Genomic DNA, 20,284 nt, shown 5'->3' with positions numbered 1-20,284 from the left:
TATAGAAAAATATATATAATTACGATTTAGTTTTTTTTTTTTTAGTTCTTAAGGTCCAATTTAGGTTTTTTAGGTTCAACAGGATTTACAGTATGACTATTATGACCATGATTCAGAAGAAAATTATATAGAAATTATGAGTAAGGAAAAGAATAGGTAAAAACTTATAAATCCGGTCCCTAGACTCACATAAAACATGCAATAGAGAAGCAATAGCGGTTTTTTTTTTTTTTTTTTTTTTTTTTTTTTTTTTTTTTTTTTTTTTTTTTGCAATTTCGACAACTTGGAATAACATGAATGTCGATGACTGAAAAGTGATACTTCGTGTCTATAAAAACAGCTATTTAGTTTAACAGTTTAACTGCAGTACATTATTATTATTATTTAGATTAACTACATTGTTATTATGTTCACAAAAGTTAACTAATATTTTGTTTCGGAATATAAGTATATATACATTTTGTTTTCCATTTATACAAATGATAAAATATTCCAGTTTAACTTCACACCTGAATAACACGGAAACCTGTCCACAACGGAAAAAAAAATTAGGACCATGTCACTTCCGTCTTGAACAGGTTTCACTGTATATGCTTTCACTTGTTAATTAACTAGGTCACTTTTTTTATTGTTTCGGCCTGGAGGCCATCAGAGAGTTTCCTACCTGTTACTTTTGTTTAACTCCACTTTTTTGTAATAGCGGAAAAAGAATAGTTGTATTTCAATCGGGATTTTGGTTGGCCCCTGTTTTAGCGAATTCAATACAAATATATAATTATGAAAATTTGAAATATTAATGTACGGTAGTTTGGGGTCGCCACCTCTAGAGCGTATTCGTGACTCTTAAAGTGTCAGGACTTCATTGGGTATTCTTGAAACTGAACTCTAATGGCTGTGTGCCAACGAGCTCGCTATCCATGACCTCTGACCGGCTTGGAAACTAGAACTGAGGTTAATGTGCACACTGTTTACTTTCCTCACAGTTACAAGAAGCAGAATTACTGAAAGTTTAGTGGTGAGTAGAACCCAGACCACGAGGTCATATTTCACGTGCTCTGCAGCCATGGTAAGATGACATTTCAATCAGCCTCACGGTGTGCCATAATTTCATCGCAACATTCTTATCGACAGGTTTATCATTTAGTTATTACTGAGCCCCGAGCCTTTGGCTCGAACCTATTCTGTTACGAAATCGCCACAATCGAATATTATTTTTTTTAATCGTTCTTAATGAAGTAGAAAGAAATGGTGAATTATTCAGCAGAAGTGTCATGAACCTTTTCCATTGCTGACAAATACAAAATCTCACCACGTTTCGAAGGTTGGACCTATCTTCTTCAGGTGAAGGAAAGAATGGGAAAGGGTAACGTACTCGTGGGCTACTAATTACAAATTGCCAGTCACGTGGTTTTAGCCCGTTGTAACTATCCCAAGAGTATGATATCTCCTCATCCTTTTCTTCAACTGAAAATGAAGATTGATAAAAAAAACGTCATTTTTATATCCTTCATGATCAATAGAAGAAGTAAGATCTAATGTTGAGATTACGATCTACAAGATCTTAATCTAGCTCTTGAAATTTGTAAAATGTTCATTTTTGCTTTCTGTCAAATTTACCCAATTATATAGCAATATTCTCTCATCCTTGCTTTTTCGCATTCTTGTCGTCATGTCAAATAGTTACTAGGTATCAGTGCTGCATATTGTTTGTATTACAAACTCTGTATTAACATTTCATTACAATTTACAGTTTAACGGACATGATTTATCAGTTTGGCACTCTATCAATTAAACGAGAAAAATGCCTTAGACAAGAGTGATAACAGACTGATTAGAAAATGAAGTGTACTATAACTGTGAAACTTAGATCATATGTAACGACATGAATGCTTACTTAATCACAGCTGTATGTTGGACATTGAAATATCTGTTAATAAAATGTCTTTTTTATACTATGAATTATCATGATATGCAGTTATGAGGTAAAATTATGCCAGTGTTTCATGTAAACGTACAGAGATAAATGCAATTTTGTGAATTCTCGGATCTCTTTTATTAGACCTAAAAAACAGGCCTACTATTGGCAAACCTTAATGTTCTTGATTCTTAATTGTTTCAAAATTGAATGACAATAGAGTATTCATTTATTGTATTTTTTTTTTGTTCATGGGAAGTCGAAGGTGGCACTGCGAAAGTATTCGGTCTGAATTGATGCGGAACTCTTTGATACGAGGCGCATCCAGAAAGTAAGTTTCCCGATTTTTTCCCCTTGACAGTAAACGTAATTAGCCGTGTCAATTGCGCATGCGTAGCAGATCCATGACATATCAGTCATATGCCAGCCGGACAGGTCCCGCCTGGTGCCAGTAGCGTGGCAGCAGTGGTCCGAAATGGAAGCTCTTATTCCTTCTCCCGCCGCCTGCGAGGTTCGGTCGGTGATAAAGTTCTTTAATGCACAAAGCATTGCGCCAATTGAAATTCATCGGCAGCTCTGTCAGGTCTATGGGCCGAACATCATGAGTAAGCAGATGGTGCGTCGCTGGTGTAGGCAGTTTTCCGAAGGTCGGCAAAGTGTCCATGATGAAGAGCGCAGTGGGCGACCGTCCCTCATCAATGATGATCGTGTTGAGCTGGTGCGGCAGTGCATTATGATTATGGAGAACCGTCGCTTCACGATTACGGAGCTGAGCAACCATTTTCCGCAGATATCGCGATTCTTGTTGCATGAGATTGTCACTAAGCACCTGCTGTTCAAAAATGTGTGTGCCGGGTGGGTGCCGAAAAACCTGATACCCGAACACAAAATGCAACGTTTAGGAGCAGCACTGACATTTCTGCAACGGTATCACGATGACGGCGACGAGTTCCTCGACAGGATCGTCACGGGCGATGAGACTTGGATTTCGCACTTCACCCCGGAAACCAAGCAACAGTCAATGCATTGGCGACATAGTGGATCTCCGGTCAGGACGAAACTCAAACAGACGCTGTCGGTACGGAAAGTGATGTACATGGTGTTCTGGGACAGGAAGGGCATTCTGCTCATTGACTTCCTTCCAAGAGGTGAAACAGTGAATGCTGACCGTTACTGTGAAACACTGCGAAAATTGCGACGTGTCATTCAAAACAAGAGGCGTGGAATGCTTACTGCAGGTATTGTACTCCTCCATGACAATGCTCGTCCACATACGGCTCGGCGCACAGCAGCTGTTTTGACGGAATTTGACTGGGAGTTGTTTGATCACCCACCCTACAGTCCTGATCTTGCTCCCAGCGATTTTCACGTTTTCTTGCACCTCAAGAAATAACTGTCCTCCGGTGAGCGTTTTGGCAGCGACGAAGAGCTGAAGACGTCTGTCACACGCTGGTTCCATTCACAGGCGGCAGAGTTCTACGACAGAGGGACACAAAAGTTGATCCCACGATACGACAAGTGTCTCAATTCTGACGGTGACTATGTTGAAAAATAGCTGAAACATTGCTGTACCTGTTGCCAATAAATGTTTTCCTGAAAGTGTGTTCTTTTTTTTTAAAAATAGGGAAACTTACTTTCTGGATGCGCCTCGTACATCGATTCACAAAGTCTGTTGCTCATCTATGTTTGATTGAGTGTGAGTGTGTGTGTATAAAAATAAGTGAGAGAAGAAAGCGTGACGGTTTTGTCTCAATAAAATTATTAATACAGAGCGTTGTATGTAAGATTGAATTTATCTATAAACTTTACAATTAAAATATATTAATGTTCTTAATTTTGTACAAATTATTTAAGCACTTATAATCCAAAAAGGCAGTACATCTCACTTGACGATGTGTCAGAAGATGAACAATAATTTTATAAATCTGAAATCTGATTAGTGTAATATGTTAACTATATGCAATAGAGGGGGAAAGTAACTGGCCACCCTATCCCATTATCTCTTGGCTTAGTTACCTCATAAGTGGTGTCTTGTTGGTTTCACTTGTGAGGTTCGTACAGTTGACTAAACAACAACAGCAGTCAAGTAAGTTAGTTTCGTATCTGTTTAGTTCACAGTAGGAAGATGCTGCTCATACAATGCTGTTCATTTCTCAGAAGATATTCATTTTAGGACTTTTGTTTCTTGTTTTGATGTATACTACCTCATCTCTAAATATTGGAACCTTTTTGCAGAAAATTCTGTATAACACATTTTGTGTTCAGAAGACATTTTCAAAAAGCACATCAAGAAGATTATGATGAAAATAAACTCTCTGGCGCTATATATCCAATTTGGACTGGGCATAGTAAGTATTATGCCTTCCCTTCACTAAAAACAACAAAAAAAAAAGAACATTTCTCCTCTCACTCACTATTGAAATAACGCTGCGCGCACATTTTCAAATACTTAGTACGCCACTGGTAACTACACATACAGCGAGAACTCGTACCGCCTTTCATCATTCAGTCCCTTGCAGTGGCTGAGTGGTCCGGGTTCGAGTCCCGGTCCCCGGGATTTTTCATTGGAAAATCCATAGTGACATTTTTGGCGGACAAGGTCGCAGTTGGGGGTTTTCTCGGGTTCTCCCGTTTTTTCCCATATCTACATCTACATCATTCTGTCAACATTTCTTCATTTCCGTCGTCATTCCATAACATTCCCCGAACGCCGGCTGGCGACGCACGGAGGGGGCTGGCCTAGGGACGAGTGGAGTTGTCGCCTCGAAACTTGTGTACGCAGCAAATTTTAGTGTAGTCAGCCAGTGTAGATTTGCCTAGCTTGAGGGTTAGTGCAATAGATCGTAAAAGATCTCAGTGTTAGGTCATAGTGGCCCCTCCAGAAAATTCCATTCTATTCCACCATTGAACTGCTCACCAAAACTGAATGACATGCACCTGTGTTCAGTTAAGGGTTAATAGGAAGGGTAGACTTCGCAAATAGAGAGAGGGAATGCTCGTCTCAGCTCTTTACTGCATTGAGTTCATAGACGTAGTCCTACGTCAAAACCTAGTTTGCTGAAGTGCTCTATGCCCCCCTTGATAAGCAGTTCTGTACCGCTATGACAATACAGGCATGGATAAAAGGTTCGTTCCAACAAGCGGTTCATGGATCAGTTCATGTACGGTTCCTGTACCATCTTATGCGCATGCGTTAGTTGAGCATCTGCTATGGGATTGAAACTGGACTGGACGCTGTTGGAACGCTTTCGCGGATCGTTATATACTAAATCCAGAGATGCTATAACTGTGATCATCTTTGCTAAGAACGGGATGCTTAATTATTATCGTTTCGCAGCTAATTATAATTGCAGAAAATAGAACTTCGATCATTTTCTATAAAAATATGACAAAAAATATGGAAGGCAAGAATTCCGCTAATTCAGTGTCGTGTACTCATCTAAAAATAGTTCTTTTTTTAAATTATTAATGTATGCACGTTATTTATTATACTTTTGATCAAAGCTGCATGTTGAAATTGTAATTAACTATTTAAATACCTAGATAATTTCCATTCCCTTTCTTTTTGGCGAAAATTTAAATTAAATCTCTAGTTTTATTATTCGTCTGCACTGTCACTTTTCATCTTTAACCTCATTGATGTGAACAGTCGATCATGTCTTTCTTCAGTATCCAGGAGACGTTGGTGAGCTGATGCGCATGCGCGTCTTGCGTACTCTTCCGTACATGCCTCAATCCGCGGACTATTTCTGACCGTTCCGAACCCGCGTCAAAAGCTTGTTGGAACGCCCGACTGCAGTACATGTTTCCGGTTCAGGACTGGTTCGGATTGTGTTGGAACGCTTTTTCTGTACTGCCATGCTCACGATGGTTACGGACGGTTCCTGACTGTTGTTGGAACGAACCTATAGAAACTCTCTCCGTTGCAGACCGGCTTTGGTGATGCGGTACCACAACGGCAGCACCCCCTTACACCTGCTGACCCTCCTGCACGCCCTGTACTTCCCCGCACCGGAGCACAGCGATGGCACGCATCCTAGGCGGGTGACGAGGATGCTGGGCAACGATCTGGAGCAGGACATGAAGCAGCTGTGGGCAGACACGCAGAGACTGCAGTCGCAGGTGCAGCAGCAGCAGAGCGAGATCGACTCCGAGAGGGAGCGCGTAGAGCAGCTGACGGCGCTGCTCGAGGGCAGGAAGGTGATCTGCCTGAGGCTGAGCGAGGGCCTGGAGGTGACGGAGGAGGAGAACGAATACGGCCTGCAGCTGGCGGAGGAGCTGGAGATGGAGAAGAGACTGAGGCTGCAGCTGGCCAAGCAGCTGGAGGACGAGAAGAACCACGCGTCGAGGTTGTCGGAGTACATAGCGAAAGAGAAGGAGTACAAACTGCAGTTGACTCAAGAGTTGGACAAGGAAAAAGAACATGGGCTGAAGTTGTTTGAAGAGTTGGAGACGGAGAAGAAACATACGTTTCAATTATCTCTAGAATTAATGAAGGAGAAGAAAGAAGTTCTGCATTTGAATAGAATGCTAGAAACCGAGAAGGAACATGGGCTGAGTTTGGCTGGAGAACTAGAGGAAGAAAAGATACGAAACTCAGAGTTGAGTGAAAAACTAGAAAACGAGAAAGATCGTAGATTGATGATGAATAACTTATTTGAAGAGAGAAATAATCATATGTTACAATTAGTAGAGAAATTAAACACTGAAAAACAGTATTCATCAAATTTAACAAAAACACTTAACGAAGAATTAGACAATAAATTGAAACTTATAGAAGAGCTCCAGAAAGTAAAGGTGAATGTAACACAGTTAGTTAATGCTATGGGGGAAGATTTTGAACACCATGCAGTAATTGTAAACAACTTAGAACAAGCAAGAAATCAATGCTTGCAGATGTCAATTGATCTAGATAAAGAGAAGAAAAAAGTCACTGAACTGAGTGAAGAGTTGGATAGGCAGAGGAAACAACGACTTCTAATGTTTGAAAGACGCAGACAGGGTGGTTTGTTTAGGCTCAGGCAACAGGGATACCAACAGGTGACAGGGGAGCTGAGGCTGTGTGCGGTGGAGACGGAGTTGCTGCTGGAGAAGGAAAAGAATAGATGTCTGGAGTTGGAACTGCAGCTAGAAAAGGAGAGGCTACGGGCAACCAACCTGGAGCACAGGTTAGACATATGGATGCCATCTTTCGCACTCCAGTAGACCATGAGTGCAGTACTCATTTGCGGAGTGATTCAGGAAGAATATAATTATTTAGGCGGTGGTAATATGGACCAGTGGTTTCCAAACTGGGGGTCGCCCTCCCAGGGAGGTCGTGTAAAGAGCTAAGGGAGTTCCCGAGATGATTTACAAAATAAAAAAATCTCAACATACACTTATGTGTATTCAGAAACATAAATAATATTCAACACAAAAAGTTTCAGTAGTTTATGCACAAAAGTAAAAAATAATTTTATTAATGCGACAAATGTGCCTATTTTTTCATAAAATATCTCTCAAATATGGACCCTGTATTCTATACACACATAGTGATATTACTTTCAAGTTCAATGAGATTTCTCGTCTTTGTTTTCATGGCAATCACAGACGAGAAGCGTATTTTGCATAAATATGAGGTTGCAAAAAAATGTTATAAAAATTTAACAGTTGAATGAATAGATAGGTAGGTAGGTAGGATATATTCTTAACTTATAAGAGTCAATTTTTCTGTTGGATAAAAGTTTGGAAAAATAATTTGTACATTTCCTTTTTAAACCCAAAATCATTCATTAGTGTTAAGTGAGGGGAATTATTAATAAATTAGTTGTATAGTCTTGGGCCGAAATTAGAGCTACACCTCAAACCAGATTCGATGTTCCATTTAGGTTCAATTAGTGGAAGAGAAATAGCATGTCCGAGGTTTTCGTGGCTTGCATTGAGACACGCCAAGTTAGTTCATGTAAAAACCGCTCATCACCAGATGATTTGTTGGCCGGAGAGGGACGCGTGGTGTAGCACAATTGGCACGCAACTCGTTACACAAAAAGCCTACTTTGTCTATAGTGCTTAAGTATGACCTCGTACCCCAAAGCATTCTCCTACCTTCTTTCTTGTCTTATGACATCTATACTAATAATGAATCTGTAGCCGAAATTTTTCTGGTAATTTTCGATTTTCCAAAAATAATTGGTCCTAACATATATAATTAACCGCCCTGAAACCGAAAATCGCTTTTTTGAAATTTTTGTTTCTATGTCTGTCTGTCTGGATGTTTGTTACCTTTTCACGCGATAATGGCTGAACCGATTTATATGAAAATTGGAATATAAATTAAGTTCGTTGTAACTTACAATTTAGGCTATATGGCATTCAAAATATTTTATTTAAAAGGGGGGTTATAAGGGGGCTTGATTAAATAAATCGAAATATCTCCCTTATTATTAATTTTCATGAAAATATTACATAAAAAGTTTCTTTAAAAATAATTTCCCATAAGTTTTATTCCATGCAAAATTTTGATAGAACTGATATTTAATGAGATAAATGAGTTTAAAAATTACAATAACAACGCCATCTAAGGCGGTGTAATGAAATAAAAAACAAATGACTTCGTCTATAAGGGGCCTTGGACAACAACAATCGAAAGCTATGAAACATACAGTAGCCTACAGAGAATGTTTCTGTGTTTGTATGAAGTAATATCGGAAGCTAAATTAACCGATTTGTATAATTAATTATTAATTCACCATTGGAAAGTGTAGTTTCTCTAGATGGACATAATGCTATAATGTTATTACAGTAACTTCTGACTGAATCGAGGACAGGTAAGATTGAAATAGCTTCTTATGCACAGAAAACGTGATAGGCATTTGTTTCCTGTATTTCCTAAAATAATTTTTATGACCAAAATGAGTGGTCTCTGGATCAAAATGATCGCATTTTAATTTTTTTAATACAATTTAAATCAAGTAACATAATAAACGATTTATCCTTCTATCAAACACGAATGTTCCTTGGATCAAATGTCCTATTTTAATTATGTAATTACTTTATATTTATTTCTAACGGGTGCAGCGGAGCGCACGGGTACGGCTAGTTTTTAATAAATCTGATCTCCCAGGTTAGAGAAAGAAGCGTCGGTGAACAAAGAGTTGGTGGAGCAAGTGCAGAAGGAGCAGCAGTCGACGCAGGAGGCGCTGAGCCGGCTGCAGGCTGTCCAGTCCGCCGCCGATCAGCTGGACGCTGAACTGAAGAAGGAGAAGGAGTACGGGCTGGAGCTGGTTGCGGATTGGAAGCGGTTCAAGAGCGAAGCGCAGATCTCCGAGGCGGAGAGCCGCAACTGTACGGCGCAGGTGGCGGCACTCACGGAGGAGCTGAGGAACAGCACGCGGCAAGCCCTGGTGCTGAGGGCCAGGCTCAAGACTAGGGAGGTGGACAAGAACTTCACAGGGGGACAGCCGGACAAGCAGCTGCAGGAACGCCTGCAGTCGGCGGTGAGTTGTAACAATCTTCACAAGGAAACGCGATCTGCACAAACCGGCGTTCCCGCGCACATGCAGTTGCACATTTCAGGCATGCCTGCTGGAGCTTAACCAATAATGCAAAATTTTAAAATGCGTTATGGTCATATCTGCGCAGATTTCAGAGCTGCAGGCAAGAAAAGAGAACCTGAAGGACTTCCTGGAGTTCATGCAGGCACACAGGCGCGACACCGGCAAGTGGAGCTCGCTGGTGTCCGCCGTGGACTACGGGGAGCCGCTGGTGGTACAGATCTTGCTGGACTCCGGCTACGACCCCAACATCGCGGACGGCGCGGGGAAGCTGCCGCTGCTGCGCGCCGCAGAGCTGGGACGAGTGCTGCTGGTGCTGAAGCTGATCGGCAACGGGGCCAAGATCATGATCGAGGACAAGGACGGCCGCACCGCCCTGCACCAGGCGGCGAAGCAAGGCCACACCGAGGTCATGAGCCACCTGATAGACATCGGCACTAACGTCTCTGCAGGGAATAGGTAGGCATACCATGTATCGGCAGCAGCAGCAATAATAATAATAATAATAATAATAATAATAATAATAATAATAATAATAATAATAACAGCCATAGTAACGTACTGTACCTCTAGTTGAGGTTCTGGCTGATACGTAGTACTGATCTATTATTAGGCAGTACATATCACTTGACGATATGTATGTGTCAGCGTGACCAGAATATTGTAAAGTAAAAGTAAAGTAAAGTAAAGGTATCCCCGTAACATGCCATGAAGGCACTTGGGGGGCATGGAGGTAGAGCCCCATGCTTTCCATGACCTCGGCACTAGAATGAGGTGGTGTGGTCGGCACCACGCTCTGGCTGTCTTTTACCCCCGGGAAAGACCCGGTACTCAATTTTATAGGAGGCTGAGTGAACCTCGGGGCCGTCACCTGTCACCACCTGGGATCGAACCCCGGACCTTCCAGTCCGTAGCCAGCTGCTCTACCAACTCAGCTACCCGGCCGCCGACCAGAATATTGTACGAATTGGAAATATAAAAATTGGAAATTTATCCTTTGAAGAGGTGGAAAAATTCAAAATATCTTGGAGTAGCAGTAACAAATATAAAATGACACTCGGGAGGATATTAAACGCAGAATAAATATGGGAAATGCGTGTTATTATTCGGGTGAGAAGCTTTTGTCATCCAGTCTGCTCTCAAAAAAGCTGAAAGTTAGAATTTATAAAACAATTATATTATCGGTTCTTCTGTATGGTTGCGAAACTTGGACTCTCACTTTGAGAGAGGAACAGAGGTTAAAGGTGTTTGAGAATAAGGTTCTTAGGAAAATATTTGGGGCTAAGAGGGATGAAGTTACAGGAGTATGGAGAAAGTTACTTAACGCAGAACTGAATGCATTATATTCTTCACCTGACATAATTAGGAACATTAAATCCATACGTTTGAGATGGGCAGGGCATGTAGAACGTATGGGCGAATCCAGAAATGCATATAGAGTGTTAGTTGGGAGGTCGGAGGGAATAAGATCTTTGGGGAGGCCTAGACGTAGATGGGAGGATAATATTAAAATGGATTTGAGGGAGGTGGGATATGATGATAGAGAATGGATTAATCTTGCTCAGGATAGGGAGCGATGGCGGGCTTATGTGAGGGCGGCAATGAACCTCCGGGTTCCTTAAAAGCCATAAGTATTATTATTATTATTATTATTATTATTATTATTATTATTATTATTATTATTATATTAGAGTGTTTGATTGATATTGAAATAGTTTAAAGAAAGGAAGTGCATTATATTTTTCTATTTATGTTTATTGGATTTGTGTTACCTCATCAGTCATCATTTTATTTGTATTTATCTCTATGATTTATATTATCTAATTACATTAATTTGTCAATAATATTACTCATCGCCAAAGAGAACATGGTTGTATAGAAGGCTAGCCATGTTATAAAATAAATAAACATTATGTTCTTCAGTTCAAGGTTCCACGTTTTATTGATTATTTTATCCATTTTCCGTAATAGTAAATAATTCTGTGTGTTATTTTTAAGTGCTTTAGGCAGCGCTTCATGGAGTCCGTTTCTTTCTATCTTATTTTTCACTTAGCTGCAGTGTTTAACGTTTACCTCACACGTTAATTTATTAGCAGTTAGTATTATAAATATTATTTTATCAATTTTATTTCGTCTGTCATATATAACAACGCTGAAGGTTAAACAGCCCTTTCATATAAATAACTCCGCAAATACCTGTAATCACGCAAATAAAATTTACAACCGTCATTTAGCAATGAAGAGTACATTGGCAAACTGAAACCGCTTTACTACAATGCTTTTAAAACACTTTGAAAGTACGTTCTAAAATCGACTCAATCTATCCAAATTTTAAATCTGCCGCCACAAATTTGTACTCGGTACTGTACTCGGATCAACCGAGTAATGACGTCACAGTACCTGCTCCGATCCGAACCCCTCCGTCCCCTGCTCTAGTTTGTATGCATCTGAAGTCTGACTAGTGTAATAGTGCGATGTATGCAATGGAGGAGGAAAGGAGCTGGTCACCCTACCCCATTATCTGCTGGCCTAGTTGCCTCATAAGTGATGCCATCTTGGTATCACTTGTGAGGTTCAGACCTGTCTTAGGACAGTTGACAAAACAACAACAATAGCGTACTACTAGTACAATTGCGGTACTAATAATATAGTACTAGTAGTAGTAGTAGTAGTAGTAGTAGTAGTAGTAGTAGTAGTAGTAGTAGTAGCATTAGTAGTAGTAGACTGTAAGACTGTGGGATGCCGTATCGTAAATTTACAGCAAGTGAAAGAACCCTGTGCTTGATACAGGATTGCAGGCAAAATTTGTTCTTTGTTGCCTACTTCTTGCTCACGTTGAATTTCAATATAGAATAACACTTGCAGTTAAATAATAATACGTGGAACTATAGCCTTTTAAGGTTCCAGACCGACCAGCAGGCTGCTGACCTCACGGCCGCATGCTGAAGCAGTGGTGTACGATCATCCAATCAGAATGGAGGTATCGTGTGTTTAGGACGTGATTTTAATATCTTTTGGATATTGGAACTTTATATTTTACTTTTGGTACTTAGCAGGTATTCTCCTCAGCCGTTAAAGCTGCCTTTCGTAGCCGGATTTTACGATGCTGGATGGACATGGTCCCATACACTGGCTGAAATTTCATGAGAAAATTCCTTCCCCATGAGGACTCGATCTAGCACACATTCCGTAACTCTAACGCTAGGCAGGACGCCGCGAAGCGGGACATTGCAGTTGGAAGCGTCCATGAATAAAATACTACTGCAACTGTTAGACTACTACTCCTGCTACTACTACTACTACTACTACTACTACTACTGCTGTTCACAGCTGTGGAGTAATGGTTAGCATATCTGACCGTGAACGAGCGGGGCTGGGTTCAAATCCTGGTTGGTACGAGTTGAGTTTTTTCCGGAGTGTTCCCTCAGCTCATTAAGAGCAAATGCTGGGTAACTTTCGGTGCTGGACGCCGAACTGATTTCGTTAGAATTATCACCTTCATCGCATTCAGACGCTAGAAAACCTTAACAGTTTATAAAGCGTCATAAAATAGCCAATTGAAAAACTTCTACTGCTCCTACTACTACTACTACTACTACTGCTGCTGCTGCTGCTAGATACTACTACTGCTATTACTACTAAAAATAAACCATGAGAAAGAATAGAAACTAATCGACAAATCTTATTTCCAACATAGACGAGAAAGAAATTGAATTGAATTGAATTGAATGATAACAAAATTTATCACCAGCAGAACAACTTGTTGATACAATATATTATTATACAAACTTTTTATTTGGAAGTCAAATATATTACTCTTACAGTTACAGTAGAACCCCGATTATCCGTCACCCTATTAACCGATTGTTGGATTATCCGTCTGTCATTCTCTCCTTTTTTTGTCGCAGAAAAAATATTGAGTACTACACAATACATTAGTAGGCCTAGGTATCTTTTTTATAGAGAGTTATATTACAAGCCTTTGCCCTTACACATTATTATCTACTGTTCGAGTGACCTGTTTAATTTCTGTGCAAAACGTCTTCCAGAAGTGCCAAAAGAATGCATGTTGTGCTAAGTATCGAAGAGAAGTGCATATAATTGAGTGGTTTTTTAAAAGAGGAACTGCGGTTCATCTCACATCGGAATACGAGATTGGAGTTAACTGTGCGAGATTTAATAAAAAACAAGGATAAAGTGTATAAATTACTTGAATCTATAACATGAGACCTATACTTTTTCTACCTTTCCATAGAAATCCATCATAGAAAGTTTTCTTGACCCTTAGAAACCCGTCATTGACATTCATTCATTCATAGTGTTTTGTCACTGCAAGCCCAGCATTCTCCAGTCTTTCCTATTTTCTGCCTTCCTCTTAGTCTCCGCATATGATCCATAATATCTTAATGCCATTTATTATTTGATATCTTCTTACTTACTTACTTACAAATGGCTTTTAAGGAACCCGAAGGTTCATTGCCGCCCTCACATAAGCCCGCCATCGGTCCCTATCCTGTGCAAGATTAATCCAGTCTCTATCATCATATCCTACCTCCCTCAAATCCATTTTAATATTATCCTCCCATCTACGTCTCGGCCTCCTCAAAGGTCATTTTCCCTCCGGTCTCCCAACTAACACTCTATATGCATTTCTGGGATCGCCCATACGTGCTACATGCCCTGCCCATCTCAAACGTCTGCATTTAATGTTCCTAATTATGTCAGGTGAAGAATACAATGCGTGCAGTTCTGCGTTGTGTAACTTTCTCCATTCTCCTGTAACTTCATCCCGCTTAGCCCCAAATATTTTCCTAAGCACCTTATTCTCAGACACCCTTAACCTATGTTCCTCTCTCAAAGTGAGAGTCCAAGTTTCCTTCCAGTAGGCAGTTTCTTCTCAGTGACTCATCAATTCCATTTTCTCTTCCTGATCAATTTCAGCATTATTCTTTCTTCACCCACGCTTTCCAACTTCTGATCCACTACCTAATGTGTTAAAAGACATGACCACGGAGAAATTACGAAACTGCATTATGCAACACTTAATTTATGAAAGTCTTCTATGGTACGGATTATCCGATTTTTTCGATTAACCATTCAGCCGATCCCCTTCATCACCACGGATAATAGAGGTTCTACTGTAGTACTATTATTGTCACTACTACCCCTTCAGTTCACTTCACTCTGTCGCAGGTGGCACAGCACGCCGCTGCACTACGCCGCCTGGAACGGCCACCTGAACGCCACCCGCCTGCTGCTGGAGAGGGGCGCTGACGTGAACAGCTGGAGTGCGGGCGACTGGCGGCCCCTGCACCGGGCTGTGCAGGGGGGGCACGTGGAGGTGGCGCAGTACCTGGTGCTGCAGGGCGCAGACCTCAGCGCCGTCAACGAGGAAGGCCAGAACGCGCAGCAGATGGCGCAGAGCAGAGGCGCGCAGTTCCTTGACGAGATGCTCAGCAAGAACTCTTGAAGAGTCTGTCCACAATTAGATTTCGATCTGTGAGGCAGCAATTCTGCCAAATTGTGTAGCAGCTCACACCTTCTGCTGCCGGGTTAATTCAGAATTGAGCAGTTGATGTGAAGCCGTAAATTTCTACCGAACTTTGTTATTATTATTATTATTATTATTATTATTATTATTATTATTATTATTATTATTATTATTATTATTTACCGCAACAAACAAATACAATATACAGTATAATAATAGCAAAATAATAAACAAAAAAGAAACCGGGGTGAGGCTCTGTCGGGGACACGGTCGTGGGTTTGGCGTGAATGAGTCTGGCTGAAATCGACATATCTATTCTCTTTCCAGCTAAAGATTGAAGTAAATGTAAATAAATGCACGTGGCATAATGGTTCCTGACTGCAACATTGACAACACATGCCAGAAAAATAGAAAATTGATTTTGAACTATAAACCAACAGGAGACTGTCCTATAATAAGATGCGTTTTAAAAGTCGTGTAGTTTGGAGGAACCGAAGAAGAACGAAAACACAATTTTATTACTGATGCTACATTGCAGTGTTAAGTCAGATGAAACTACGTATGTTAATAAACAAGCTACACATAAGAGAAACTTGGTAAACATTTTTAGTTGAAAACTCTACATATATGAAGTTGTGACAAGCATATTAAACACATACACCGCTCATGAACACAACATTAAGATACAGAAACATTAACATCTACATTTAGGATCATAATTATGACAAAAATAGCAACGAAATTACAAAACAACAATGAAACTAAGTGCCACGCCAGGTCCTTGCGTGGCTGATTGGTCAGACCTTCAGCTAGTCACGCTTACAGTCCGGGTTCGAGTCCCGGTGAGGCTAGAAATTTTTAAATTGAAAAATCCATAGTGACACTTGTGACGGACAAGGTTGCAGTTGTGATTTTCCTCGGGGTTCTCCCATTTGCTCATATTAGGCATCTACATCTTTCCGTCAACCTTTCTCCATTCTGTAGTCATTCCATAGTATTCACCGAACGCCGGCTGGCGACGCACGGAGGGGGCTGGCCTTGGGACGAGTGGGGTTTCCTGTTCGAAATCTGGGTATGCAGTTAGTCGCCGGTATGGATTTCGAAATTCCATTCCATTCTAACTGCCACAAAGACACATAGATCATGTTCAGAAGACCGTGGTCACTGCGATTGAAAATGGCAATAGTGTGGCGTTTCCATGGCACCCCGTTTCTGGTTACTTCTGACTGGTTTGGCAAGCAAACCTATATTCCTGTCAAAATAGACTCCTGCACTAACTATTACTATTCCATGACAACCAACACATCAGCAGCAATAAAATCCATATATTCATTCATTTATAACTTCTTCACAAATAATATTATATTACAAAGAAAAGACGTACAATTTAAAATTGAATTTAGATACCAGCAATTGATAAAATATTGCCTAGCACACTAGAATAAACAGATTTTGTGTGAGATCGTGCGTATTTGCTTGGTTTGCGCACAAAACCGATCCGCGGAAAGTCTAAAATTCCACATTCAGTATTCCCAACCTAACACACATAACAATTTCCCTCTTCTTACCGCTTAAGTGACATATTGATTTTTACTGCTTTAGGCTTTTAACATATTATTTTTAGAGACGTTCAATATAGTAATAGGCCTAATTATAAATTGGAAACTTACCACTGCAATTTCACCTACTTTGCACTGTTAATTATTGTTTTTAAATATTTGCAAAAATTAAGTAAACTCCAAAAATCCACTAAAGCTACTGCATTCTTGATGCAAGTAACATTAAGGAAGTCGTGAAAAAATCAACAAGATTCCAGACTCGTCATAGACTGGGGGAAAAAAAAGACAGACGTATATCACGGCCTGCTGGAGTATAGTAAACACAGACAACATTTTAAAGCAACAATGTTGAAGATAGATATTTTGTTTTGCAAATTTGCCGTCATTGAACAGAAACCAAGATGGAGATTTCATTGCAACTAATTAGAAATTCCTCTTTCAGGTATGTAATAAACGATCTTCGCACAAACTAATGTACGATACACGAGCGGTATGTTTTCTTTCAATTCTCGGAAATTAAAAAAGCTCAACTACGTTTCGCTTTTTCAAACTTTTCCTCGAACATGAAAACTTCAACATACCGCTCTTGTAACGCATATTACTATTGTGCGCTCATAGAAATTATCAACCTCGGTTTCGCCTCGGGCGCTAAACTTTATATTCTCGCATAAAATATAATTTTAGGCCTACTCTCTTATACTAAAAGTTACTATTATCCGTAAACCTTGCTCACAATCTTTATTTATTCCTCTGTGCAGTCACTACGGCAACTCAGATATTTGTCATACAGCGGTACGAGCTTTAGAATGCTTTTATCAGTAGTGAGGACATAATATCGTGGGCTCACTCGAAAAAGTTGGTAAACTTCATTGCTTTCCTATGTAGGGGAATTGCTGAGACTTCTCCCAGGCCTATTATTGTGTTACTGAAGCGGCAATCAGCGAAACAGGTTTGTTAGAGAAGTGGCCGCCGTAGCAAGGCGTATTGCAATTTATAATATCTGGCTTATTCTGGCAGGCCTACCTACTTCTCAAGGACTCATTCTACGACCATATAAGATCACCCACAGTTGCCGCTGACTTCTGAGTAATCACGTGGCACTAGACAATCAGTTGAAGGCTTTCTCGTGAAGAGACTTCGTTCGGTTCCTTGGAGACCCCATGCTTAGAAAAAATTAATTTAGGAGTTAATAAGAGTAAAATATATTTCAATAAATTAAAACTTGTATGTTTGCGTTTGCGAGTGTAGTTTGCATGGTTACTCGATCGTATGTAATACGTGTATGTGGATGGTTTGCGTGTATGCATGTTTTATATCTATATGCACACGGCTTATACAGGGACATCACTTTATTTTTACCAACATTTTTAACATTAACCTGGCTATACTCGAAAACACTGTTACCCCCTTCCATTACAGGAGTTTGGTGTTACTAGTGCAATATGTAAACAAATCATTTTACTAGCTATAGGAGGAGAGAAAAGTAGTGTATCCATTTATGTTACAGGGAAATACAGCATTACGATTTTCAGTTTGATCATTACTTTTACAGTATTTTATCAAAAAACAGTAGAATAGTAATTTTTTTCACAAACTCAACTCTTCAGGCGGCTATATTCATTATGTAATGTTTACTTTATTCAGCATGTTACTAACCTAATTTATTCCTGAGAATTTTGTGACCACTTCCGTAAGAAACCCCAATTTCTATAGCTAACTTCTTGGGCGACTTATTAGGACTTCGCTGCATCCTTTCCCTAGCATTTTCTACAGCATCTTCTGTCACAGTTAATAAAACCATTTGTTGAAATACTTTGGATTACGATAGGTATAAATCTATGATTTGCCCCACAAATTTCAGAACATTGACCTTTGCTGGCCATCTTACACTTTTCTTCCTTTCTGTACACTCTGTTGCTCTAAATGTATCTACCAGATTAGTGATATTTCTACGAAAATACTCCGTAATGATATAATCAGGAAATTGTGAAAAAAACTGTTATTCACATTCGGTTATATTGTAATTCCAGTTTCCATCATCGTCCTTCATACCTACAAACAGTAAAACAAAACTCTTGTTTAAATAATGCTCTTAAGTACCGTACCATATTATAGGGTACCGTACTTTCGGTAACTCTAATCTTCACTTGTGCTCAGTCCGCACAGATAAATTCAGTTATGCTACACACGATATCTGTGTGAAAATAAACTTCAATAATATAAGCACTTTCTTCTATAGAAAATGCAACATATTTCTGAAACACACTGTACTCACTGCTAGCAACAGCAGCCGTAAGTTTGTGTGACTGACGTTAGCAAGGACATTAGTGAAAGGGGTGGGAGTCAAGTATATTCAGAAACGCAGGTACAATAAAAATTGAAGTAAAAATAAAATGATGTCCCTGTACAATGTGGAAATTATATGCCGAAAATGAAGATGCCGTAACAAACTGAAGTAAAGCAAGCTTAAATGGAATGCGTGTTTATTCTCTGTCCTGCAGTTTGTCAAATGAGGCAACTTATATATCCGCGGCAACGCTGCTGCATTAGGTTTCCAATTTCTGACTCTGTCTTTAACATAGTCGCGTCTGTACCAAAGCACTAGCGTACTGGTCTTCCATCCAGGCGGCCCGATTTCGATCCCCGGCGGAGGCGTGAAGGAATTTGTGGTGAACAAAGCAGAAGTTGCAAAAGAATTTTTCTCGGAGTACTCCCGTTTCTTCTATCATTCCACCAACACTTTCTATCTCCCCCTCATTTTACCTATTATCCACAATAGTTTAAAATAGTCTTGGGCTAGAATGGATTCCCTATACTGATAGAGGGACGGCTTATTTGGTACACGTCTGAGGGTGGGATCTGACTCTGTCAAGACTGAAACAGGATGACCACCTGTCAGCTTCGGATTCAGGAGTGTCACCAGGGCCGCCTGTCGCACTTTGACAAACATTGCATATATTATATTAAGTAATTTTAGTGGATGTCTATATGTAATGCTGTCTCCTCCCACAAACACAAACGTATTCTTCCCCAAAGAAAGGATGGGCCGACTCTTGGTTGTTTTTTTTTGGGTTATTTTACGACGCTGTATCAACATGTAGGTTATTTAGCGTCTGAATGAAATGAAGATGAAATGAGTCCGGGGTCCAACACCGAAAGTTACCCAGCATTTGTTCATATTGGGTTGAGGGAAAACCCCGGAAAAAACCTCAACCAGGTAACTTGTCCCGACCGGGATTCGAACCCGGGCCACCTGGTTTCGCGACCAGACGCGCTGACCGTTACTCCACAGGTGTGGACCTCTTGGTTGTGGAAAGCCTAAGATCTATAGAGCTATTCACATCATAACATTCTTTGTCAGTATTTTTGAACGAAACCTGCCTGCGATGAGACCAAAAGGCTGGATAAATGCTTGTCTCGTCATCTCGTTTCGAGAGCTGACATAAGTTTATTGTATTTCAATAATTTCAAGGAAAAAATTGTTCCGGGGCCGGGTATCGATCCCGGGACCTCTGGTTGAACGTACCAGCGCTCTCCCAACTGAGCTACCCGGAAACTCCACCCGACACCGTCTCAACTTTCCCTTTATATCCACACAACTCGCGTGGGCTGACGAAACGCCAGAGACCCACATCGAGTGCACACAAACACTGTGTGATTTGGAATTGTGGCTTTCTGTTAACGTACACAGTGACGTATATATTATGCAAATCTAGTCTTTCAGGTGAAGCTTCCTGTGGATATAAAGGGAAAGTTGAGAGGGTGTCGGGTGGATTTCCCGGGTAGC

The 20,284-nt window shown here is 40.3% G+C and overlaps 1 protein-coding gene across 2 annotated transcripts; it reads left to right on the top strand.

Annotated features, from left to right (window-relative positions):
- Window positions 1-944: 944 nt before the first annotated feature.
- On the top strand, window positions 945-20,034 carry LOC138691116 (uncharacterized). 2 transcript variants are annotated; one of them, XM_069812837.1, is made up of 5 exons: window positions 945-1,015; window positions 5,845-7,083; window positions 9,018-9,390; window positions 9,536-9,906; window positions 14,641-20,034. In XM_069812837.1, the coding sequence occupies exons 2-5, from the start codon at window positions 5,858-5,860 to the stop codon at window positions 14,915-14,917; spliced, it is 2,247 nt and encodes a 748-aa protein (XP_069668938.1). In that variant the 5' UTR covers window positions 945-1,015; window positions 5,845-5,857; the 3' UTR covers window positions 14,918-20,034. The 2 variants fall into 2 exon arrangements, with proteins under 2 accessions (XP_069668938.1, XP_069668937.1); XM_069812836.1 differs by having other exon boundaries at window positions 1,008-1,066.
- The last annotated feature ends 250 nt before the right edge of the window (window positions 20,035-20,284 follow it).

Source organism: Periplaneta americana, chromosome 16, assembly GCF_040183065.1.
Source record: "Periplaneta americana isolate PAMFEO1 chromosome 16, P.americana_PAMFEO1_priV1, whole genome shotgun sequence".
NCBI lineage: Eukaryota > Metazoa > Arthropoda > Insecta > Blattodea > Blattidae > Periplaneta > Periplaneta americana.
This window is presented reverse-complemented; position numbering and strand designations above follow the sequence as displayed.

Excerpts from the sequence above, each read along its gene's own strand:
- LOC138691116 (XM_069812837.1), top strand. The coding sequence starts at position 5,858 with ATGCGGTACCACAACGGCAGCACCCCCTTACACCTGCTGACCCTCCTG. Across the intron at positions 7,084-9,017 it reads GCAACCAACCTGGAGCACAG|GTTAGAGAAAGAAGCGTCGG; the intron begins GTTAGACATATG and ends CTGATCTCCCAG. Across the intron at positions 9,391-9,535 it reads AGGAACGCCTGCAGTCGGCG|ATTTCAGAGCTGCAGGCAAG; the intron begins GTGAGTTGTAAC and ends ATATCTGCGCAG.